This window comes from Diplotaxodon limnothrissa, linkage group LG23, assembly GCF_057381915.1.
Source record: "Diplotaxodon limnothrissa isolate DT_005_m linkage group LG23, D_limnothrissa_male_GT1.1, whole genome shotgun sequence".
NCBI lineage: Eukaryota > Metazoa > Chordata > Actinopteri > Cichliformes > Cichlidae > Diplotaxodon > Diplotaxodon limnothrissa.
In genome coordinates this window covers 2,247,972-2,272,464 of record NC_140617.1, presented here as the reverse complement: position 1 = coordinate 2,272,464, position 24,493 = coordinate 2,247,972, and the positions used below count along the sequence as shown (strand labels likewise).

General features: G+C 42.1%; 3 protein-coding genes across 3 annotated transcripts in view; 1 reads left to right on the top strand and 2 right to left on the bottom strand.

Moving 5' to 3' along the window:
* Positions 1 to 4,147, top strand: part of glis1b (GLIS family zinc finger 1b) — a 75,622-nt gene extending 71,475 nt beyond the window's left edge. The window contains exons 9-11 of the mRNA XM_085348919.1: positions 2,764 to 2,894; positions 3,717 to 3,872; positions 3,974 to 4,147. Coding sequence (XP_085205045.1) covers positions 2,764 to 2,894; positions 3,717 to 3,872; positions 3,974 to 4,110 — 424 coding nt within the window. The 3' untranslated portion in view covers positions 4,111 to 4,147. The remainder of the gene's footprint in view (positions 1 to 2,763; positions 2,895 to 3,716; positions 3,873 to 3,973) is intronic.
* A 1,184-nt stretch (positions 4,148 to 5,331) lies between these two features.
* Positions 5,332 to 13,479, bottom strand: elovl8b (ELOVL fatty acid elongase 8b). The gene is made up of 7 exons (XM_085348920.1): positions 13,347 to 13,479; positions 10,916 to 11,103; positions 8,330 to 8,410; positions 8,148 to 8,204; positions 6,386 to 6,500; positions 5,951 to 6,078; positions 5,332 to 5,856 (listed from the first exon to the last, which is right to left on the bottom strand). The coding sequence occupies exons 1-7, from the start codon at positions 13,402 to 13,404 to the stop codon at positions 5,689 to 5,691; spliced, it is 795 nt and encodes a 264-aa protein (XP_085205046.1). The 5' UTR covers positions 13,405 to 13,479; the 3' UTR covers positions 5,332 to 5,688.
* Positions 13,480 to 14,393: 914 nt separating this feature from the next.
* Positions 14,394 to 20,402, bottom strand: mutyh (mutY DNA glycosylase). The gene is made up of 15 exons (XM_085347708.1): positions 20,297 to 20,402; positions 19,775 to 19,905; positions 19,544 to 19,583; positions 19,395 to 19,468; positions 19,262 to 19,303; positions 19,102 to 19,173; positions 18,887 to 19,000; positions 18,698 to 18,795; positions 18,478 to 18,622; positions 18,288 to 18,375; positions 18,031 to 18,213; positions 15,875 to 16,020; positions 15,635 to 15,784; positions 14,513 to 14,555; positions 14,394 to 14,431 (listed from the first exon to the last, which is right to left on the bottom strand). The coding sequence occupies exons 1-15, from the start codon at positions 20,400 to 20,402 to the stop codon at positions 14,394 to 14,396; spliced, it is 1,470 nt and encodes a 489-aa protein (XP_085203834.1).
* Between the last annotated feature and the right edge of the window lie 4,091 nt (positions 20,403 to 24,493).

Sequence of the window (24,493 nt, the reverse complement as noted above, 5' to 3'; positions counted from 1 at the left end):
CCTTTCATGTTCACTCGCTTCAGGGTCTGTTTTTCAACCAGAATTCGTGGGAACTGTTTTTACATTTATGACACAGGTGAACAGATAGGAGCAACAACACGACCTTTCTTACAGAACCGAAGCCAAACTGTATTTTCTGGATCCAGTTTTATGATGAGCACCGTGATAAATGTAGAAGCAGCGGAGCCTGAAGCGATGTACGGCTAAATAAAATGTTAAATAATTCAGCAAGAAAGCCTTCCAAGTTTTTGCACTTTCGCTTGACATCGTTTACCGTCTCCTCTTGATCGGTGCTCTCTGCCAAATGCCCCGCACGAAGCCTCTGCCAGCTACTGAGTGCTGGGTGGGACGCCCCTCGTGCATGGAGCAGTAGGTCATATAGCAGGCTCCAGCCAGGCCAGCAATGAGCAGTCATCTCTGGGCTCAGCTGCCTCCAGCAGCTCTCTGTCATCACAGTCATATAGCGCTTAGCACAAACCATATGCCCCTGCAGCACAGCGCACATAGTAACACAGCAGCAGTTTATGTGTTGGCATTCCTGATATGCAGTAATAAGTAGCTGCTGAATATTTGGGGAGGCGACTGGGCAGCTCCATTTTTTAAAAGCAGGTCTGTTGTCCATCAGTCTGGATTTGGACCAGCTTTCTGTTTCATTAAGTTAATGTCAAGTGTACAACATTAAGTCGTTAAATCGCTCATTTTGAGTTTTGTGTAAACTTTAACATCCAGGCAAGTGTCTGAATAAATACCAGACCTGGTTCTTACTGCTTCTGGATGCATTTATTACCATGATGTGATGAAGGCATACATTAAATCCACTTTTTTCCTCCTGTTTGTTTAAGCTTGGCCTGATGTGGCCTTTACAGTAAAGGAATAATCATTCACTTTTTTGCCAGCGTTACTTTGGATATAAAACTAAAGCTGTCTGAAAACGGGGAAACCATTAGTCTGGAGGTGGAGTCTGCCTTCCAGCACCTCCAAACATCAATAATGAACAAGTCACGTATCGTTTGTTTCACCCTTGGCTTCTTTCATTTGTTTTATATTTTGGTCGGTTTTATTGATTAAAAAAGTGTTGCAGCCATTTAAATTTTGGGATGGTGGTCGATGTGTTTTCCATTTCGAGTCAACGAAAGAACGAATAAGCATGTTTTTCTGTCTGCTCTCGCTCCTCAGTTTGTCCTTAACAATAAACAACCAAACCTAACTTTAGTGGAATAAAGGTCAGTGCGGTAGCCTCAGCACACTGTTGGTTGTGTGTTTTATAGGGCTGCCACAAACGATTATTTTGATAGTCGACTACTCAGATCATCATCCATTGAACGTAAAACGTACAGCTTATTGCACCAGCAGCATCTGGTCTTATATAACTATCATTAGCTTACAGCTTTAAGTGTTTAAGGTATGTGCTAACTAAAAATAAAGACAAGATGATAGTTTATTAAATTGTAATGAAATTTGCAGATTGTTTCAGTGAAGTTTAATAAACTCCTTGCTATCTAAAATATAACAGGACACTGGAGTAAATTCTGGAGCATCTCACACTTCTGATAATCAGCTGTCTGTTTATTCAGCTGTGTAAAAACTATAACTTTAATCTCATCCAAACCGATTTACTCAGGAACAAATAAAATACTAAAAAAAGCCAAACAATAACATTGTTAAGTTATCTAAGTGACTCATATATCATGTTTAACCTGAGTAGCGAAAGACAGCGGTGGGTTTGAAAACGATTTGCCGGGAGTCCGGTGTTCTCACGGCTCTAGTGAGCCTAGCTCCCGGCTAGCTATCGAGCTAGTGGGTAACAGACGTCTCCGAAAACGTCGGAGCGCTTTTGAAAATATGTGGTGTCCTGATAAACTGAGCAGATATTTGAGGTTTACACAGCTACATTCTCGCCTGAAAATATGTTAAATGTTTATTTTGTGACCCAGAAAGAATAATAAGAGTAATATTAAAACTAACTAGCTGCCGCCATTGTTGGAAACTGAGCTGGGCTGCGCTATGAATTCTGGGACACAGCTTCTTCTTCGGGGTTTAACGGCAGCTGGCATCCTTGTACATGTAGTGCTGCCTTCTTCTGTTTCAGTCCGTTATTACACTCTTAAATCCTGCTACTTATTCCTGCGTCTTTTGGGATCTTACAAAGCTTCAAACGACGCGTCGACTATTAAATCAGATTAGTCGACTATCAAAATCGTCAACGTAATCGTGACTAGTCGCCTAATCGTGGCAGCCCTAGTGTTTTATGAGGAGACTAAATCGCCATTGTGTTGGAGGCATCTGAAAGTCAGCATGCGGACGCAGAGTGTCCACGCCAGCTCATACGATGCTGAAGGTCATTAAGGTCATTAAGGGTAACTTGCAGTAATCTCCCAGCATATATTTAGCAAAGTTATATTTGTTATTTTTAGACTTTTAAGACTAGGACCACCAAACCAGCAACTGGTGTGTGTTCGCTTCAACGCACACTCTGCTGTTTGTTGACTTAAGATCATAATATGCGGTAGGAGGAAGATTACGTGTGGGGAGCCCAAGTTTCCACATGCCTGGACTGTTTCTTCTTCTATGTGTGTGCAGGATCACTGACTGCTCCGCTGGGTTTGTTGGATCATGTGGTTAGCAGGCCGGCATGCAGCTCCGGCTTTGATTGGGACGTCACAGTGCATGAAGCATTTTATTGAGAAACTACTGAGGCTGTCAAGAAAGGAATGACTTTAAATTGAGAGCTTTTTATTCCTAGTTTCTCCGTGTCTGCTTCAGGGTGTCGGGTTCCCTCCTGTCTCCTGGGATGAAGACAGCGGGGACATCGCCTCCTCCACTGGAGAAACAGCATGTCCACCCTCACCACAAGCTTTACCCTCACTATCACCAGCATCAGCCTGCCAGCGACGGTAAGGCTAACCCCGACACTCAATGCAGAATGCAGCTTAACTTCTTTCAGGAAATCTGTTTTGGCTTGAATTTGAATCACTTCCTGCATGTTTCAATTTAATATCCTAAAATGGTTCCTGTGGCAGGTGATTCAGTAACTCTATGATTTCCTACGATAGGAACAGATCACCTGAAGATAATTACAATCTGAACCCAACTCAGCTCCTCTTCCAAAAGCTGCAGCACTCACTGCCACATAAAAGAGAGAGGAAGTTGTCTCTTAGCGCGCCGATACAGCCCCGCAGCTCTGTCGGACCGTTTTTAGGACCCCGAGAGATTCGAGTCGTAGAGACAGAGTGGGGAAAACCACATGCCGGAAGCCTTTTCCTCGTGCTGAATTAGCCAACAAAATGCTGGCTCGTGTATTCGGCCGTCTCTCAGCGTCCTAACATGGCAGGTTCAGCTGTCACTCCCGAGCATTTTTCCTAATGCCTTAAACACTGTTTTCACTGTAAAGATCTACACATGGACGTCTCTCAAACCACGCTGTGGTCAGCCAGTTGCGTAAATGCGCTCCAGGAAGGGCTGCTTTCCCATTATCATGACTCCTGCGGTTGTTCTGGATCACAAACTCAGACGATGGGGACAAATGCTACATACCGTGTAGCCTGGCAGTGTTAGCACAAACACAAATATAGCATTGTCATAACTTAACCATATTACGTTTCAGCCGGATGGACCGGGCGCTTAGTGACAGTGGAAACAGTCCCTCTGTAATGGCAACTGATGAAGTCCAGCTTCTATTTTTCTCTCTCCCTCTATGATTCTCCAACATTTCTTAGAATACCAAGGCAGCTTCCAGAGCTGCTTCCATTTCGGAGACTCCTACAGGATGGAGCAGACAGTCGGTGGCGTCCACGTCCCGGGAGATTCTCACACCTACACTTCACATCAGCCCAATGGCTTCCACATGTCGACGAGCAACACCGGCTCTGCGGGTGAGGATGATTGTCCTCTTAGCCTGTGTACAGGCTGAGCTGCAAGTATCACCATTTAATCAGCATATTAAACAAACTGTTCTTCCCTGCATCTGTTCCAGGCTTCAGCTTGACCCAGGAGCTGCAGGGAGGCGGCGGTTGCCAGTTCTTATCCAGCCCAGAGGATAGCATTTTCTTCCAGGTGGGCAGCTTTGACCGTAGCTTGAGCCACATGTCCTCCATCTACACAGAGACATAAAGGAACACCGGAGCAAGACAGGCTTCACCACACTACTCCGCGGTCCTTCCTCATGCATCCTCACACGCTTAGATCTTTTTTTTCTTCAGTTCTGGTTTCATTTTTCCAAAAACAGAACAAAGATCACATTGTAAGTGGGTTATTCTGACTTAAGTGCAAGATAGAAACCAATAAAGTGGAAAAAATAAGGCTAAATATAATGTAAATGCAACTGTGACACTGAATGGAAATGGCTTCAGTGGCAAAAACAATGGTAGTGTTTCCCAACCTTTTTTTTTCCCTCATGACTCCTTAAAACATTAAACTGTCTTCTTATGATTGCGCCTACTCAGCTGCATCTGCTTTGATCAGTTCAAGCAAACAAATACTGACTTCTTTTGTACAACATGAATAACTTCAAAGGCCAATGTACAAGTAATAACACTAAAATAAGCACGAGACTACAAAAAGGTTTGAAAAAAGGACACCAGTGTTTGAATAGTCTGATAATGGGGCACCCCATCATGAAAACAGTCAGATATTTCTATTTCTATTATGGAAACTTCCTGCAGTCTTTAAATTCGTTCTAATTCATGCTAATGCTAATTGGCATTCAGACTGAAAAACAAAAATCCTGTTGGGATAAAGGTCCAAGTTACCAGGCTGCAAACTGCTGGGCACGATCGGCAAATAAATGATGTTGTTGATGGTGCAGGTTTTAGTCTGTAATGCGCCTCGAGGCAACAGCTGTTGGCGCTATATAAATAAAACTGAATTGAATTAAATGTTATTAAATGACATTGACATTAAAACCTGCACACAGACAGTACAATCAGCTCGAGCTTCTACATACAACATCTCATTTTAACACCACAAACCTCTCCTCTCCTCCTCTTTGTTTTTTTTCTCGGTAAGCTACACGTCTGCTCCACACTGACGTGTAGAGGAGAATATAACGTTTTGCAGTGAAGTTTTATCAGTGGGGAAAAAAAGTTTGCATTTCTCTTGTTAAGTAGTTTTTTGTTTTTTTTGGCTTTTGGATTTATCTTGGGAGGAGGGTTTGGGCAGAGAAACCATCCTACTTTATTATAATTATTATTATATGTATAAAATGTACAGTTTGTTTACAGCAATCATTTGAATGTTTGTCATTCCTCAGTTTAAGAAATAAATAACTGAATCATCACGCAGTGTCTCTTTTTTAAAAAACAATATAAATGACAGATTCTTCAGGTGCTCACATTTGTTCTGTGTTTATTATATTGTTTGTTTTTATAAAGACAACTACGTAACAAATGCAACACACCAATGCATTTATAGCCCGAAATATTGTGCAATGTCAGTCCCCAGAGCTAGTTGTGTGTTGAGCACCCTGAGAAAAACTTTCACACTGTGGACTTGTTGCGCCCTCCAGTGGTTGCTGCGAAGTACTGCAGATTTATTTTTTCAAAAAATAAACCTTTAATGTACATCATGTATAATGCCTATATATATATATATATATATATATATATATATATATATATATTAGTGTCTGTATTTTTTTTTTTTTTTTTTAAACCGTTGTGTTTCAGCTGTGTGTTGCCTCATCACGGCGTCTCATTTCTGCTTCTTCGTCTTCCTGAGGTAGCTCTGATAATAAAAGTTACTGAAGAGGATGATGAGGGTGATGCAGTAACCAACCACCACAGCATTCATGGCATCAGGGTAGTTGCAATCTGCGAACAGGTTGTACGCTGTGTGCACAACGATCAGGACAAACTGCACCTGGAGAGGCGACACAGTTCAGATCGGTTTAATGATTCGAACATGCTGGTGCGCACATTTTTGAATATCTCACTACAGAGCTGGAGACGCTCACCAGCTGCAGAGATGTCAGGTACCGTTTCCACCACAGGTATTTCTGCATGTGAGGGCCGAGTGCAGCCAGGCCATAGTAAGAGTACATTATAACGTGGACAAAGGTGTTGATCAGGCCGACGAAGAACGCTGCAGGAAACAACAGAAAAAGGTTTTCCACACAGAAAAGCTGGTTTAAATATATATTTGAAAAAGGATTATGGAGATGGAGCTGTTAGGCAAGCGGGAACGAGGAAGACCACTAAGAGGACTAGTGTGACAGAGAAGGATGCCAGAGATCGGGGAGGTGGAGGTAGATGAGCCACTGTGGCGACCCCTAAAGGGAGAAGCTAGTTAAAGCAGTGGAGCTAATTTTACTCTTAGTGGACTTTATGGTTGTTTGGGGGAATGAGGTCACAAATCTGAGGACAAAATATTTCAGTATGAGAATACTCACACTGTCCACCTGCCACATACTTTACTCCCGACCACCAGTTGAAGATCATCGTACTGTGATGGTAAACATGAAGGAACGTCAGCTGATTGTTCTTCTTCCGCAGGATGATCAGGAGCTGTACACAGAGAAATGAGCAAAGAGCTACAGCTAGCAATGTATATGCAATGCAGTCACCAGTCACCTTTCTCACTCACTATGTATTAACAGACCTCTCTGCATTGAATCATATCTGTTATTAACCTCTGTCTCTCTTCCACAGCATGTCTTTATCCTGTCTTCCTTCTCTCACCCCAACCGGTCACAGCAGATGGACCCGCCCCTCCCTGAGCCTGGTTCTGCCGGAGGTTTCTTCCTGTTAAAAGGGAGTTTTTCCTTCCCACTGTCGCCAAAGTGCTTGCTCATAGGGGGTCATATGATTGTTGGGTTTTTCTCTGTATCTATGAAGCGCCTTGAGGCGACTTTTGTTGTGATTTGGCGCTATATAAATAAAATTGAATTGAATTGAAGTTTATGCAGTCGCCTAACGTGAATGATCCCCATCTGTAGCTACATCATATGTGAGGAAAGAAAAGATATGACATATCAAACATGAGGTGCTAGTTGCTATGGTGATCTATTCCTTGAATAAAGCACCAGACAAAAGTATTTTTTCTTCTTCGCAGCTTTAGCAGACACAGACACCACAGCATAAGGAAGGAGAAAAGTGCCTGTACTAAGGGCTAGAAGGAAAGGAACTGAACAGGAAGCATAAATACTGAAACATACTGAGAGGTGACAGATGGGTAAAATCAAAAGGAGTAATTTTCAGGGATGAAGAATAAAGAAAATAAGAGCAAATGAGAGAAAGTTAAATCATAGAGTCAGGGCAGCAGTGAGTATTGAAAGAAAACGCAAAGCCGGTTGGTCCAGATAGAATGGACACGTGTAAGAGGAGCTGCGAGGTTTACTTGGAAAGTGAGACATTGTATGATTACTGGAAAAAAGAGAAGGAAATTCCTAAGACTACGACTGTGCCTTTGGGGTATTAGGTGCATACAAGACTGTCGCAAAAGAAGAGCTGTACTGCATGAGGACACTGAGAGTAGCAGAGACGTATGTGATGAAGAGCACAATGTTAATCGTTTTAAGCTTTGGAACATCCTCACCTTTCTCTGCCAGAAACAAAAACTTACAGTCAGCAACAGTAGCAACGTGGAATGATATATTCCTGGAGCTTATGTTAAGATCAATCCATCGCATATGCAAAAAATTTCTCTATGCTCCCACTTGCTAGTCTTTAAAAAAATGGTGACAGTGTGGACTTGAACCCCACGCTCTGCTTTAGCCTTACAGCAACGATTGTCTGCTCGACTGCATCCCCACCTGCTGTTCTATTCTTTGAAAATGTCTACGGGCCAACAAACATTTACAACATTTTTTAATCTCGTTGTTTTTGAACAGCACCTAATGTGGCGGACCCTCCAAAGAGGGTCTCAGCATTGATCCTGAGAGTGACAGATGGGTTTAAGATGAAGGTTCAGTTACACTCTGAGCTTTTCCCGCTTCCAGTGGCAATGGACAGGCTGATAGAGCAGAAAAGGTGATGGAGGATGAAGAAAAGGTGAAGAGGTGGAGAAGAGCAGGGTGGAGTGGATGGAAAACAATCAGGAGATACAAGCAACATTTAAAGGGAAGGTTTAGAAGTTGGTACGGAGGCGATGCTGCTGTGACACAGGATCAGGAAAGAGTGCATCAGCTTAGGTTGGGCTGTGTAGATACATACCGTGTCACTGAGCTCTATGACCTTAGAGAAGAAAAACCACCAGCACACTCTGGCCATCTGGGGAAAAAGTGTAACTTCTGTATAAACTGTTTGTCAGGTATGTATGATATGCATCAAACTTCTCAACAGACACACACACAACAAACAAACCACAAAATATACTCAATGCATAACTTTCTTACCCTCATTGCCAGCGGACTGGTGCTGTAATCTACAGGCTGACACAGCAAGCTGTAGTTAAGGAGCCAGGATGTAACAAGGAACTGAAAATAATCAGGCAGTTATTCATCTTCACATATCTCATGAAACGAGACTTTCTAAAACACAGTTATTAATAAATTAAATACTGTACAGAAGTATTTTAACATGTGTGCTTTGGGTCATGCAGTCAGGTTTATCAAAGTATTTGGAAAGTTTGCATCTGTTCACCACCACAATGGATTTTCAAGGATTAGAAAATTGAGGTTATTGACACTAAGATTTCCAGCTGTAGTTAAAGAGGTTAATGAGGATATTGCAGTAGCACTTCAAGAAGAACAAATAGATTTTTTTAAACATGTTCCTCTGTTTTTTAAGTAGTCCGATAGCCGACGACGTTTGGCTCACATCCTCATTTTTTATGACCAATATGAAAATGACAATACCCGAATAACAAGAACTAATTCATGTTGAGGAATTTATGAATTTGGGAGTGCTACTAGACTCGAAATTATCCTTTAAAAACACGTTTAAAAAGTAGTGAAAACTGTAAATGTTAATATACAGAACTGTAGACATATCCGCACATCATTAACAGACAGCAGCGACTACATTCCTGCTCTCTGTGATACTGGCTCATATCGAATACTGTATTACTGTATTGATGTGTTTCCGTTATTGTTATCTATATTCTCCTCTGTGTCCACTCTTCTTGTCATTGTTTGTTCTAATATGATGTGATCACTGTTTTTAAGGTAAAACCCAACAATCAAGTGACACCCGCTGAGTAAGCACAGAACAAAAAACAAAAAAACCTAAAAAAAACTCCCTTTAACAGGAAGAAGCCTAAAGCAGGCTCAGGGTGGGGCAGCGCATGTGGAGACAGTACAAACACAGACCAAGGAAGAGAGGACAAAAACTGAATGACACGCTGCAGTCGTGTAAAGACACGTGGGCAGAGAAAAGAGGGGAGTGGTGAAGAAGCGCTCAGTGCATCACATGAAGTACTGCAGCCGTCTGAGACAACAGCAGCGTGAGTGAGGATCGTTCAGGGTCACCTGATCTAACCCCAACTACAAGCTTCATCAAAAAGTAACGTTTTGAGTCTAATCTTAAAATTACAGCGTCTTTCTCGTGAACCATGCGTTTATTACTTCCAGGCTGGACGACTGCAATTCATTATTATCAGGATGTCCTAAAAACTCCCTGAAAAGTCTTCAGTTAATCCAAAATGCTGCAGCAAGAGTCCTGACAGGGACTAGAAAGAGAGCAGATTTCTCCTGTTTTGGCTTCCTGTTAAATCCAGAATTGAATTCAAAATCCTGCTCCTCACATACAAGGTCTTAAATAATCAGGCCCCATCTTATCTTAATGACCTTGTAGTACCATATCACCCTATTAGAGCACTTCGCTCTCGCTCTGCAGGCCTACTTGTTGTTCCTAGAGTATTTAAAAGTAGAATGGGAGGCAGAGCCTTCAGTTTTCAGGCCCCTCTTCTGTGGAACCAGCTTCCAGTTTGGATTCAGGAGACAGACACTATCTCTACTTTAAGATTAGGCTTCAAACTTTCCTTTTTGCTAAAGCATATAGTTAGGGCTGGACCAGGTGACCCTGAATCCTCCCTTAGTTATGCTGCAATAGACGTAGGCTGCCTGGGATTCCCATGATGCATTGCGTTTTTCCTTTCCAGTCACCTTTCTCACTCACTATGTATTAACAGACCTCTCTGCATTGAATCATATCTGTTATTAACCTCTGTCTCTCTTCCACAGCATGTCTTTATCCTGTCTTCCTTCTCTCACCCCAACCGGTCACAGCAGATGGCCCCGCCCCTCCCTGAGCCTGGTTCTGCTGGAGGTTTCTTCCTGTTAAAAGGGAGTTTTTCCTTCCCACTGTCGCCAAAGTGCTGCTCATAGGGGGTCACATGATTGTTGGGTTTTTCTCTGTATCTATGAAGCGCCTTGAGGCGACTTTTGTTGTGATTTGGCGCTATATAAATAAAATTGAATTGAATTGAATTGAATTAAATTGAACCCAACAATAGTAAAGACAGATGAGGCTTTGCTACAAACATCTAGACAGACTAGTTCTGGAACAAGATTCGTTGGACAGACAAAACTAAGACGAACGTTTAGCAGAAAGAGAGGAAGAAAAGAAGGATTCAAGATCCAAAACACACCACATTATCAGCCAAACATGTTGGAGGGGATGTTGTGACAAAAACATGTACGACCGCGAGTTAAACTGGTTCACTGGTGTTTATTGATGATGTTACTGCTGATAAAAAGAGCATGTAGTAGTCTGATGCCTATAGCGCTATAATCTCTTCCTGACCTGAACCCAACCTGCAAAGCACAGATTGGACACGGGTCTCAGTACCCTTTGAACTGAATCTATAAATCTTCTCTTCAATCACAGCTGAACTCTATATTTGAATTCATTAGGTTGGTGCACAGATGCAAGTACAGAGACATTGTGCCACTGTTCAAACACATCATTGCTTTGCTCATAAGCTGGTTGGTTAATTAGTTTCCCTGTTATAACAGAACAAAGAAGCAGCTTAAACACACCTCATGGCACATATACACAGACAGGCCAACCATGGCGAAGTTGTAAACAATGAGGACCACTTTGAGCTCAAAGGGTTCCCTGTGCTTCATCAGACGAGGGCCGGCCCAGATTACAAACAGATAAAGCAGGAAGATGAGCGTCACCGGGACTGGGGAGTAGACCAACAGCCAGGGGTCCGTTCTCTTGTCTGGACAGCAGGAATTGCAGGTTAGGTTTAATTTAAAAATGAACAAATGTGTTAAAGGAAAGATCCAAAGTAAAATAATGATTGGAGCTGCTGTGATCTCACGAATTTCTCACCAATGATTCCTGAGATGTGGTTTTTGTCTCAAGGCTGCTCAGGAAATGCAAAAAAGTGAACCTTGCTGTAACTTAGTTAATATGCACTCCCCGGCCACTTGATTAGGTACAGTGCTGGGCCACCTTTTGCCTCAATTCTTCATAACACAGATTTCAACAAGGTGCTGCAAACCTTCTTCAGAGATTTTGGTCCATGTTGACATGACAGCATCACACAGCCGCTTGCATTCTCCCAACCCACCACAAAGGTGCTCTCGTGACATCTGGTGACTGTGAAGGCCCTTTGAGCACAGCGACCTGTTTAAACAATGATCACTTGGTACTAAGGGACCATGAAAATACCCCCACCAGAGATGGGCATGTAATCTGATTACTTTTTAAAGTAACGGGTAAAGTAAGGGATTACTATCGCAAAAACGGTAATTAGATTACCCTTACTTTCCCGTAGGAACGCTGCGTTACTGCGTTACTAAAACCGTGATTTCTTTGCAAGAACGTCTCATGACAGTGACGTAAGCGAGTGCGACGTTAGTGACAACAGCTGTGTGCAGATCAACAGTGGATCATATATCAAGTGCAGAGAGAGTATGAGCGTGCAGCGTTTAAAGCGTGGAAGTACTGACCTTACTTTGAGTTTGATTCCATAAAAAGTGACAAAAACATTAGTGTCCGCTGTGCGTGGGAAGAAAACTTCTTTTTACAGCGAAAAAAACCCCTAAACTTCCAAACAAGCACCGAGTAGCTATGACGTAATGGGAAACTCACAGAGAAACTCACGGATTCTTCCACTGACCGCGGCACACCTGCACCAGGGTAAACCTCCGCCTACCCCACTCCTGCTTTACAGGTGAAAATAGAGCAACAGGGCCGCTGAGTCTTTGACTTTATTTATTTTCTGCTGTGTTTTACTTGCATCTATTTGAAAGACTGAGTGTAAACACAAAAATATTTTATTTTATGAGCTGGAATGTGCAGAAAATAGGTTTAAATGTTAAACTAATTTCTTCCAGTCAGAGAATGTTGCAGATAATTAAATTTTTGCTTGATGCATAAAGTTAAAAGATTAAAACTAATAAAACAAGTTTTAAAAAGAGACTTTTCCATTTGATTACATTTTGTATGATGGATTATGTAGAAAAAGTAGAATTGGGCTGAAAGATCTATCGCTTTATCACCTACTCAGTTACTTTTTAAAAACACGATTTACAACCTAAGTAATTAATTACTTTTGAAAATAAGTAATCAGTAAAGTAACAGGATTACTTTTTTGGGGGAGTAATCAGTAATTAGTTACTAATTACTTTTTTCAAGTAACTTGACCAACACTGACCCCCACACACCATTACACCACCTCCAACAGTATGAACTGTTGATACAAGGACGGATGCATCCATGGTATTCATGCATGTTTCAGATTCATCAGTACAGGCAGCATTTTTCCAGTCTTCTGTTGTTCAGCGTGCAAACTGTAACTTCCCGTTCTTAGCTGACAGGCGTGGCGCCCATCTGCTCCAAGGGATTTTTATTTTTTGTTTTTGAGTTACAGTTGCCTTCCTATCCTCTGACCTTTGACACCAACAAGGCATTTTTCAGCCAGAGACCTGCTGCTCACTGGATACTTTCTTCTTTTTTTTGGTCCATTCTCTATCAAATGTAAATACAGTTGTGTGGCAAATATAACAATGTCATGTGCCATGTGATTGGCTGATTAAATATTTCTCTAACAAATAAGGTTGAACAGGAGCACCAGTGAGTGTACATGTACATGTGCTGTTTTCAAGCATTTATGAACAAGCAGCTAAGCAACTAGTTTTCTCCATAAACATTCTTGGTGAGTGAGCTTGGATGCCTGCTGCTCCTCTATGCCTATTACAAAGATAATTGTAACAAGACAATAACAAGATAAAAAGTGTCACGCTCATTCAGACAGTCATGTGGCAAAAACCACAGAGCAGTCACTGTGAAGCCGAGCTCTGGAGCACATCTGCATCTTCCCACTCATTCAACAGACTAAGACAAGGTTTCCTTTTACACTGAAAATCTGCCCAACAACCACACGAGACACAGGGATGCAAAAAGAAAAAGCAATAAAAGCGTAACACACATGTGGGAAAATAATCAACATCATACCTCCATTGTCGACTATCCTCTGGTGTACAGACAGGACAGTTTGCCGTGCGGAATCCATCTGAGAGCTTTCAAGGACTTTAAACAAAAAGAAGAAGAATAAAACCCCTCAAACGTCCTGCAGTTCAAGACAGCAATTTGCCCGCTGATGCTCAGACGCAGTAAACTTCAGTGACAGCGTGGGGGAACCTTTGGACTGGGCTTAAAGTTCAGTAAATGTGAGCCAAGTGCAGCTGCAGCCCTGCGATAAAATGAAGACAGACTGGAGCAACCAGCCGTGCCGGAAACAGCCGCGCTAACGCAGGATCGGCTGCAGCTCAGGCAAACAAACCAAACACTGCACGGTGACACAAAGCGTCTTTCGCTCCAGTTTTTCCATGTGTAGAAACCGTGATTTCGATCACTTCCTGTTTCATTCGGCCCACTAAGGGGCGCTGTTTCCCTACAAGGTTTGGCTGATAAAGACTTTTTTACCTCCTTACTTATGCAGACAGTCAGACGAGGTCATTTCAATACAAATGAATCCTTCAGAATGTAAAATGGTCATTATTGTAAAAAGATACTTCAATCTTTATCTTGATTTGGCCTTACAGATGTTGGACATTCAACTCACACGTCACCAGCTCAAGTGAAGACTAGAGCTTATCTTTTATTTACACTTCTTTCCCATGTTACAACTTTATTGTGGCAACAAACATGACAATTATGAAACATACTAAGTGTAAAACACGTCGTCGGCTCACATGAAATTACTTAAAATCCTGCAGTTGGTTTACAATGAGACAGAAATCAGTCGTTAAAAAATAATAAAAAAAAAAAAAAATCACACAATACAATTTTAATCAAAAATGGATTGCTATATTAATAGCTTAAAGTGGAAACCGCAGTGATGGCGATATTTAGGTACATGCATGTGGAAAGGCACTTTTCAGGGACACTAACAACATTCCTCTTTCACAGTCTTGAAGAAGGAACTGAGGGAGAGCTGTCTGCCGCTGCTCGCTGCACTGAGTTTGTTCTTTTTAGAGCTCTGCGGCTTCTTGTTATCCATTATTCCCGAGTCCTTTTGCCTTTTTCCATCCTAAGACGAGCAGAGACAAACAGTTACGGTAGGATTACATAATAAATTATCTGAGCAGTTTTACAAATGTCGAGGCTCACCTTTGTGTTTTTTTCCTTCAGACTGTCCACAGAATCATAAAGCTTCACAATCTGCAGGAGATTTAATGTTGATGTTTCACACAGACCACACAAGCACAATTAGATGCTTTTTTAAATACGTTACAGAAACGTGAGACAATCTTGACGACATTTTACACATGTATGTGTATTTTCTGTGACATTACTGGGGGACTATTTGTTTATGGCTTTACATTCAGTTTTATTCGATCAGCCTTTGACCCAAAACATTTGTGTGTAGTAGCAGAACAAAGCAGGAAACGTTCTTTATCTGACTCCACCAGTAAAAAAACCTGATTTAAACTTGTCTGACTTCCCCTTTGAACATCTGCACTGAACCATGGAGCTCAAAACTGCAGTAAGAACGCCGCATGTGTCAAACTGACTTTCATGTTGAGGCTTTTCACAGAGATGAGCCAATAAAAGCTTTTTAATGAAGAGTGCATTTTTGTGGATAATCACAGGATGTGCTTTGTGAATTAATCCCCGAGTGTCAGACTGTCAGAGCAGAGAGGAGGAACCCCTGAACTGTGGCTCGTGTCATCATGTACCAGCACACAGCAAATTGAAAACACACCAACACAATCTTCTTCTCCCACCCTCTGTTCTACTCAGATTTATCTGCTTGGCTCTTCATTTCTTGTATTTTTTTTTTGTTTGTTTGTTTTTTTTTGGGGGGGGGGGGGGGGGGGGGCGTTCTTGCTTATTTGTTTGGGGTTTTGTAATCAATGAAGTCACGGAAAGTTGTGACCGAACCGCAGCTTTTGTTCTTGTACCACCAAGCGGTACCTCAGTGTGTGGGTTGCCAGTATTAAGGGAAGCTACACACTGCGACTTAGGTTCTGTTTAGCTACTTTGTTTTTGCCTTTTATGAAAAGGTTTGTGGTCAATGTTAAGGATCAGCAGGTGATGATCTGAATCTGTTTGCATAGTGAAAATGAACTTTGACAGCACGAGCCACTGCAGCCCCGTTTTCACTATATCCAATATATATTTGGAAAGGTAAAGGCAGGTTGTTATAGCATGCTTTCTCTAAGTGACAATCAAGTGCACTCTTATTGCTACACAGACAGAATTCACTCAGACAAGTGCATAAAAAAACAACCACAAACCTTTTTCAGTCCTGTGGACACAGCAGCTCCCTGTAGAGTAGATCTAGTGAGCCACTGTGTGTTTTCAGTCTCTGTGTGTGTGTCCCTCTCCTTTAAACACACACTGTAAACCACATAAGTCTGGTGGATGTGGGAGAAGATGTGGACCACCTGCAAACAGCCAACCAGTGCAGCAGAGTTACACAAACAGCTTATTTCCTATTAAAGGCAGATGACAGAGGGTCTAAATATCCAGCTTACCTCTCCCACATACTGGAACAGGTTTTCAGTTAAATGCGTTCCCAGTATTCTGCTGATTTCCTCGCAGAGCGCCCCCTTCTGTTTCTTCTCAGAGTTTTCAACCTCAAGCAGAAGACTTGGAAACTCCCACAAGCCTGCCAACAAACCTGCAGCCCACCCAGACAGATTTACTTACTTTTACCGTTTTTCTTATGTGTGTCCGAATCAAGCTGCACAATGACTGAGACATCCACCAAAATTATAGCCTGCATCCAGACCAATGCATCACTCCTAACCAGTGTTGGGTAAGTTACTTTAAAATAATAACTTAGTTACATTACTAGTTACTTCTCTCAAAAGTAACTCAGTTACTTCAAGTTACTCGTTACTTTCAAAGTAACTAGTTACTAGGGAAAGTAACTTTGGTTTTACTCAGAATTCTCTTGTTAATGTGTTGCTTCCATAACTTTGCCAGCCTTCTAGCTTGCTTACTTGCCACAGTGCACTGTGCCACCGACCAATAGAAAGGAAAAGATAATGTGCACATTTCCACGAGAGAAATCCCACGCCTGGACCGTCATTGACTGCTGCCATGATTCTAGCCTACGTCACAGAGTCATGTGCGCCTTTTACATCCAACACAAAAACTGCAGTCGTGGTGCTTTGATTGTACTCAGAACTCGGAAATTCTGCCTTCTGAATAGGAAGATATAGGTAACACCAGACTGCAGATGAGCTGCATACATGGCTGGACTGGGACAGAAAATTGGCCCGGACATTTTGACTAGAGAGCGGCCCACCGTTATAGGAAAAATCATAAAGCCTTTGAGTGAAAATAAACAGTTGTGACAGTGATGTTCACTGTTCTGATGGTATATATGCATCAATCTATCAATCGTTTGTTGTAAGATTCAGATAATTATTTTTTAAAAGCTAGACATTTTAAATGAGAATAAGAAAGAAAAGTATTTCTTTGTGCCCCCCTCTCCCTGTTAATGCCCTACATGCCCCCCTGGCAACACTTTGCTAGACCCGCCCCTGCACAGTTACCAGCTGTCAGCTGCTTAAAAAAGGATCCTGGGGTTATTTGTCTCTCAGAAACAGTTCATAACTTCCCTTCAACTCATCCATGTCACCTAAAAGGTAAACCTGTTTCTCCATCACAGCTCTGATGATGAATCATCACATCTCCTGGTTTCATCTTCATGTTTCCCTCTCATCACATAACCAAACCGATATCATGACCAGCAGGTTTACAGCTGTGGCTCCAGCAAACATCAGCTGATACTAGAAATTAATATTAAATAAATTCTAACAACAGCTGATCAAGCTTAAACGTGCTGCTGCTGTTTAGCGCGACATCCGCTGGTTTCCTCTTTCGACGCAAAGTGAGCGATAAACAAACAAGAGAGCCGATCAGCTGATCATTGATCAGTTTTCATGATTGAAGTAGAAACAGGAGAGGGAGGGGGGAGAATGAAAGAAGAAGAGGCAGCTGTGCAGCATAAAGACAGAATAACTCCAGCTTTGTGTCTTTTTCATTGTAGCTGAATTACGGGACAAACTGTTCCTTTTCACCTCAATAAGAAACGCGTAATATTTCTCTGAATACCAGACGGGACGGTTGGCAACTCTAATAACTTATGAACAAAATAAAGTTCAACATCAGTAACATAGCACCACCCAGCTGTATAGAAACTCCGTCATGCTAGCTAGCACGCAGTACGGAAAAAGTCAGAATAATGAAAATAAACTCCACCTACACTTGGTTCATATCTGACCCAGAGAGACTGCAGGTCATAACTTCTTACCTGAAGTTCAGTTCACACTTGGACCGGCGGCCGCCTCGGGTCTCTTTTCCTTCATCCACCTGCTGCCTCCACCACTTGCTAATGTTACTGAATCTGTGGAAGCTCCGCGATAGCCACCACTCGAAGTAACGAATAACGACCCTATCTAAATCCCAGTAACGAGTAACGCGTTCCTGATTTTGGCATAATAACGTAGTTACTGTAACGCGTTACTTAATAACGCGTTAGTCCCAACACTGCTCCTAACACTAACAGTTTTCTCAGTGATTCAAGCAGCCTGATTCAGTCTCGTTATCAGGATACAATTGTGCACATTCTGAATCCAACGCTTGACCAGCACAAGCTGATGTTGCAATCAGTGCTAACCTTTGCTTGGCCTCTGTATGAGCAGGAACCTTTCTTCCCCGTCATCTCCAGGCCTCTTCACCACACAGGTAAGAGTTCGCTCCACCCGGGGGGGCTTCTTCGACGGCTTTCTGGGGAAGTTCTGAACACCCAGCTCATCATCCCAGGGCTCCGAGGGACACAGGGGACATGTTACACTGTTCGCTTCACATATAGAAAGATACTTTAATTTCAGGACTATACAGACATCTGAGAGGTCTGAAGGGGAGGAGACTTACTGCAGTCTTCTATGTCAGGCAGCTCTGAAGTCTTTGTACCCAGCTTCCCCAAAAGCTTCTTAGAGTTTTGCTCTTGTTTGACAAGAACCTGTGCAGACACACAACATGCCTCATGCCATTAACTGGAGAGAATCTTTTCTAATCTGTGTTAGCATTATCGGTACCAGTTGCAATTTGAAATCATCCCAACCTTGTGATAAGAGTGGCAGTGAGACTGCACGGGGCACTGACTGCACAGGGGCCCTTTAGGGGTGCAGACTCGTGCTCCCAGCTCCATCATGGCCTGGTTAAAGTCTCCAGGTCTCTCAGGATCCACCAGCAAATTGACCAGATCCCTTAAACACAAGAGAAATAAAAACATTCAAAAGCTTTCCGTTTATATATTATTTTGGTTTGGAGGTGAATCTCACCAAAGTGCCTCTGTCACTGCTGGACTTGTGCTGTCAGCTCCAATCGCCCTCAGGCGACACAGCACCCGAATGACATTACCGTCCACAGCTCCGGTAACCTACACAAGAGAGATCACATCACTATGAGTGATTAATAAGAGAGTACCTAAGACTTTGCTCTGCTGCAGATATCCATGTCTAATGACCCACCAGCCCCTGTGCAATAGAGCCTATAGCTGCAGCAGTGTAGCGTCCCACTCCAGGCAGCTGTTTGAGCAGGCTCTCAACCGTCTGAGGCATCTGTCCCTTTAGCTCTGACACCACCTAAAGGAACATATAATGAACACCCAAACACAGAAGGTGTGAGACTTCTCTGCAGACAGACTGTTTAGAAGTGTTAGATAAAGGGAAGAACACAATCAGACCTTCTGCGCTCCTTCATGCAGCCTTCTTCCACGGGAGTAGTAGCCCAGCCCTGCCCACATCTGATTCACCTCCTACCAATCAACACAATCAGTACATCCAAATTAAAAACATCAGCATTTTAAAATCATTGTATGTGCATTTGCTGCTTTAAGGCATCACCTCTAGAGTGGCAGCTGCAAGCTCCTGGACTGTGGGCCACCTCTGCAGCATAATAAATAGAAGCTTTAAGTTGCACACAGTGAAATCAGTGTCACAAGAAGTCCAGTGCACAAGAAAGCTACACGATGCACACCTTCATCCACTTGTTGTAATAGTCTTTTACTGTGGCAACCTGAGTCTGCTGCAGCATTATTTCTGAAACCCATACTGAAAAAAGCACATCACTTTAAGCAGCAGTTAAAGATGTGTACATTTGTCAAGAATGCACCCAACTCTTCTCACCTCCATATGTCCTGATGTTGATGTCTGACTCTGTTATAGCCTGTAGAAAGTAAAGAAAGGCAAAGCTACAAATTTCCTCTGAGAAAAAAAAAACTAAAAATACGACAGAAACCACCAGAACACTGACATGGCTGAAACGTTAACTTTGAACCAAACTTATTTCTATATCATATGTTACATTAATGTATATTAATGATGACAACGAAGTAGTATAATATAGTTTCTTTTTACCAGAGTCCTCCATGGCAGCTCTCTCTTCTCCTTGTTGTACCAGTTAAGGAGTTGAGAGCGAAAGCGGACGACATCAGCAGGATCAGGGAAAGTGTGGTGCGGAGATGGTGAGGAAGCATCTGTGGTTTCCTCTGGAAGACCAAAAACACAATTCTCACTCAGACTAAAGAAATCTCACTGAAATCATATCTGCCTATTATGCCGTTATTAAACGTTTCTATTGTATACTATAATAAATATGATTATTAGATTGAAACAAGTCCCATCAGACATTCATGCCATTTCTTGCAGCAGTATCAAACTTTACCCAACACGAGCCTGCAGGACCCGGTTTGGCTGTGCACGCATCTGTACTGCTGTAAATTCTGAAGCTGCTAAAACATTCTGGCACTGCTTAAACAGTTTAGCATCATTTTTAGCATCAGGGAAAGCGATGTGTTTACTTTCAAGTATGCAATGAAAGCTGAAATGTAGATCTCTCTACGACGCGCAGATATTAAGTAACAGCAGCATGGTTGCTACCTTGTTTCACTGCTGTCTTTGACTTCTTCCGCTTCGGTAATGCGCTTTCTACCACCTCCACTGCGGCTCGCTTGCCTTTCTGCATCGCTGAACGTAACCTGCTCATAATCAGAAATAATATAAAGCAACCGATTGTGTTTCTGTCCGCACAGCAGGACCAGACACGTTTGCTTCATGCATTCATTTCTGGCTCCCGCCACGTTAAGGAGCGACGGTCCCGGCTCATCCAATTAGCTGTGAGGAAATCCGTTACGTATGCTAACGTCAACTCCGGTGGGCGGGTCAAAATAAGACCAGTCATTTCTTTATATTTTGCTAGAAAAAAAATGAACGATTTATTGAAAAATAGGCAAACATACATGGAAATACAGCATATAAGTCAAAAACAGAGTCTTTAACAGCCTCCTTGTCATTTATTTAAGTAGCCTTCAGGAATAGTTTTCCAGGTTGCTTGAGCGAAATGCAAAGCTCTTCTCTGGATATTGGCTCCCTTTCTGATCTGTGTCGAGATGATCCCACATTGCTTCAATAACATTAAAGTACAGTCTCTGAACCTGCAGCCAATCCACGATTTAGACAACCCTACTGTGTGTCTTTTGGCTGTGTTTGGAACCATTTTCATGTTGAAAAATGAAGCAGCTGCAAATCCGATTCTTTCCAGATGGCATCACCACAGCCCTACCCAAGGAGCTGCAGGTGTCCTTCTATACACACTGTGTTGAATCTGTACTGACATATTGCATACCAGTGTGGGCTGCCAGCTGTCCAGCACTCCAGAAGGTCATCAACACGACACAGAAGATCATCACCTGGTTGAGCCGTTATCCTCAGGTAGATGGTACAGGACAATTAAAGCTAAAATGAGCAGACTGAAAAACAGCACATATCCTAGGATGTTGCAATAATAAATAACAAACAACAAATGAACAGTGTTATGCCCCCTTTGACTCAAACACACACAAACAGCAAACACACACACACACACACACGCAGCAGGTAATAATCAAAAGAGTTGCCGAGAGCCAAGGACCACTCATGAAGTGCTACAGAAACACCTGGAATAAGCAGGTACAACTGTTTCAAAGAAAACTATAAGTAGTGCTGTCAACCACCATGGCCTGTATGCACACTCACCACATACGACTCCATTGCTTAAGCATGTGTAAGGTTTGCTGAAAAACATTTAGACAACCCTGTGAAATACTGGAAGGATATAGTCTGGTCAGATGAGACTAAAACTGAACTCTTTGGATGCTGTAATACACACCATGTTTGGAGGTCAAAAGGCGCTGCATATGTCTCCAAAAACACCTTAACAACAGTTCACGTCATGGTGTGTGGCTTTTTCCAGCATACGTTACTGGCACGCTTCATATTATTGAAGGAAGAATGAATGGAAAAATGCACCGAGACATTCTTGATAAAAATCTGCTGCCATCTACAAGGATGATAAAGATGAAATGAGGGCGGACGTTTCAGCAAGACAGTAACCACAAACACACAACCAAAGAAACTCACACTTGGTTTCAGAGAAGGAAAATAAAACTGCTCGAATGGCCCAGCAGTCACCTGAATCTACTTGAAGATCTACGGAAAGAACTAAAGTTCATAGAAGGGACACAAAGAATCTGTTGAGGATTCCACGTCGATAGCAACTTTAAAAATATGCTTAGAAATTGGTGAAGTGTTTAATTGGTGTGTGTGTGTGAGAGAGAGAGTTTACTTGTGTGAAAATTGGGGCCTTCTATCAGCTCACACACCAGTCAATTGAGTACTCCTCTCCCTTTGGGGACCAAAACACCGTCCCCAAGTAGATTTCAGAATCAGAATCAGAATACTTTATTGATCCATAGGGGAAATTATTTTATAGTGCTCCATTATAAACAAATATTAACAGGGACAGACAATACACTAAGAATAGCCCAATATATACAGGCATATATACATAAAAGTCACTTATTAATAAATAGCTGATAATGTTACCTCTAATACCTCTAATAATGTTCAGCATGCTCTAAAACATGTTTTAATCCAAAAACCTTCCCTGTCCCCAAAAGTGACATTCTTCTGATATTTTATGTATGTGTATGATGTCTCCCTCACAAACTTTCTCTACCTGTGTATAACTCTATGTTGCCCCTAGTGGAAGAGTATGAAATTGTAAAGATTTGTATGAATAGTTTTATATAAATTAACATTTTTTTTCTTGACTAATCAATAGAAGTCAGTACATTATTTGTTAGCAAGTAGTTGAAAATTGGAAATTTGCTTTTTTCCCTTAACCACAAATACTTGAGTTATGATATGTGACACTTTATAGCTGTATTGATAAAAAGAAAAAAAGCCCATGTAAAGTAAACTGAGATTACAGCGCGTTTATGCTGAAGACACACACTTAGATGTCCTCTCTTTCAAATCCTTCTGTGCTGCCCCTGATTTTAAGTATAAAGACTGCAGCTGCTTTCTTATAGCATATATCTTAGAGTCATCTGATAGAATAGCTGTCACGGACCCGCTTCCTGGGACTCGGGGTCTGTGAGCAGTGTGGACCTTTATTATTATTATTATTGTATTGGATGTATGTTTGCTGCACTGTGCTCTTGTGTTCCATGCTGGTGTGTGTGTGTGTGTGTGTGTGTCTGTCTGTCTGCGGGTGTGGCTGGACAGCCACCTGCAGGCCTGATGGGCGTGGCCCTGCCAGCTGCTGGTCACGCCTAGGTTCTCACACACCTGCTTCTGATCAAGCTCGTCGGGGGAGCTACTTAACAGAGCGATGGAGCTTCCTCCGGCGCAGGATTGTTGAATTAGATGCCATGGCAGTGTTTAAAGTGCTGTTAAGTGTATGCCTGCTGGAGTTGTTGCCGTAACGACTGCGTCTGATGTTTTTTTCCCCTCAGGAGGAGAGCGGAGCACAGGACAGCAGGACGCACGGGGTGTGCGTAGGCACGGGAGCAGAGAGCACGAAATACCAGCACTTAGGAGAAGGCACAACACAGGAGTTGAGGGAGCACATTGGAGATTTATTGTGTGGTGTACATTACCCCACTGTAAATAAACGCACTGTTCATTGTCCAGCGTTTGGGACCTTTCTCCAACATCCCCACGGCTTGCCCTGGCAGACCGTGACAGTAGCAGCTTTAGAGCCAGTTATTAGCAAAATTCAACAAGTTGGTAATGAAGGCTGACACTGTTTTAGGTAGTTCTCTGAAACCTCTAGACAACTGTGCAAAGACGTAGAATTTGGCTAATCAGTAGGAGGACTTATACTTCATATTTCAGCTGGTACTTGATTTTAGTGTTTTTCTCCCCAGAAAGTTAAAGTGTGTTGTGCAGAAAAAGGATTGTAGTGAGATTTTTTTTTTAAATCTGAGTGGAAGAGAAATCCAAAAATCTTTAAATGAATGAAACTAAATTAATTTCAAAAATAAATGACAGCACTAGACCCCTGTCTATGTAGCAGTACTCTGTACCTCTTGAGGTTCAAACTGCACAACCCTCACTAATAATACAACTATGATGTAATTATTTTGTTTGATTATACATACACATCTGCATTTGATTTTTTTTTTTAATGGTATGGCAAAAAACATCCCCAGGCCATACATTACAAATGGAAAATCTCACAATCAGCGTGGCTATAAGGCTTAGGAGGCCACCTCTGCTTTGGCATTATGCCCTGGAAAAACACTTGAAGGTAAAACGAAAAAACAAACAAACAAACACAAAAAATCTTACTGTTGCAAAACATCCTAATGGCAATCTTTATTGCTACCAGTTAGTGCCATTTAAGCTATAATCCAGAAGTGGAATTGACCTTTACGTACATGTTCAAAGCGGAACTTTTTGATGTCATTGTGCACATCATGTTTGAAGAAAGACTGGTTCTGCATATCACCCCAAAAAACAAAATGCAAAAAAGCTTTGTATGCCCAAAGCGAGAGCTGTGTCTGCGTTCTTGGCACAATGCGGTGCTTGTTCCCAGGGCAGGTTAAGCTATGCCTGGGCTGGCCCTTGTCACCAATTCTGTTTGTGGTTTTTATGGATGAAATTGTGTCTAGTTTGTGATGCTTCTTTACAAGTGATGGTAGGATGTAGCAGGAGTTGGAGGTCGGATTCCACAGTAATGTGGAGGTATCACTGTTATGATAAAGAAACAACTGAGCCAAAAGGCAAAGCTCTCAATTTACAAAGGTGTCT

Bases quoted from the DNA above. Each gene is read 5' to 3' on its own strand.
- mutyh (XM_085347708.1), bottom strand. From the start codon at position 20,402: ATGAGCAGGTTACGTTCAGCGATGCAGAAAGGCAAGCGAGCCGCAGTG. The intron at 19,304-19,394 runs GTGTGCATCGTG...ATTATGCTGCAG, and splicing joins ATTACAACAAGTGGATGAAG to AGGTGGCCCACAGTCCAGGA. The intron at 19,174-19,261 runs GTGATGCCTTAA...GTTGATTGGTAG, and splicing joins TTGCAGCTGCCACTCTAGAG to GAGGTGAATCAGATGTGGGC.
- elovl8b (XM_085348920.1), bottom strand. From the start codon at position 13,404: ATGGATTCCGCACGGCAAACTGTCCTGTCTGTACACCAGAGGATAGTC. The intron at 6,501-8,147 runs GTATGTATCTAC...CTCTGTGTACAG, and splicing joins TCATAGAGCTCAGTGACACG to CTCCTGATCATCCTGCGGAA. The intron at 5,857-5,950 runs GTGAGCGTCTCC...TCGCCTCTCCAG, and splicing joins ACCTGACATCTCTGCAGCTG to GTGCAGTTTGTCCTGATCGT.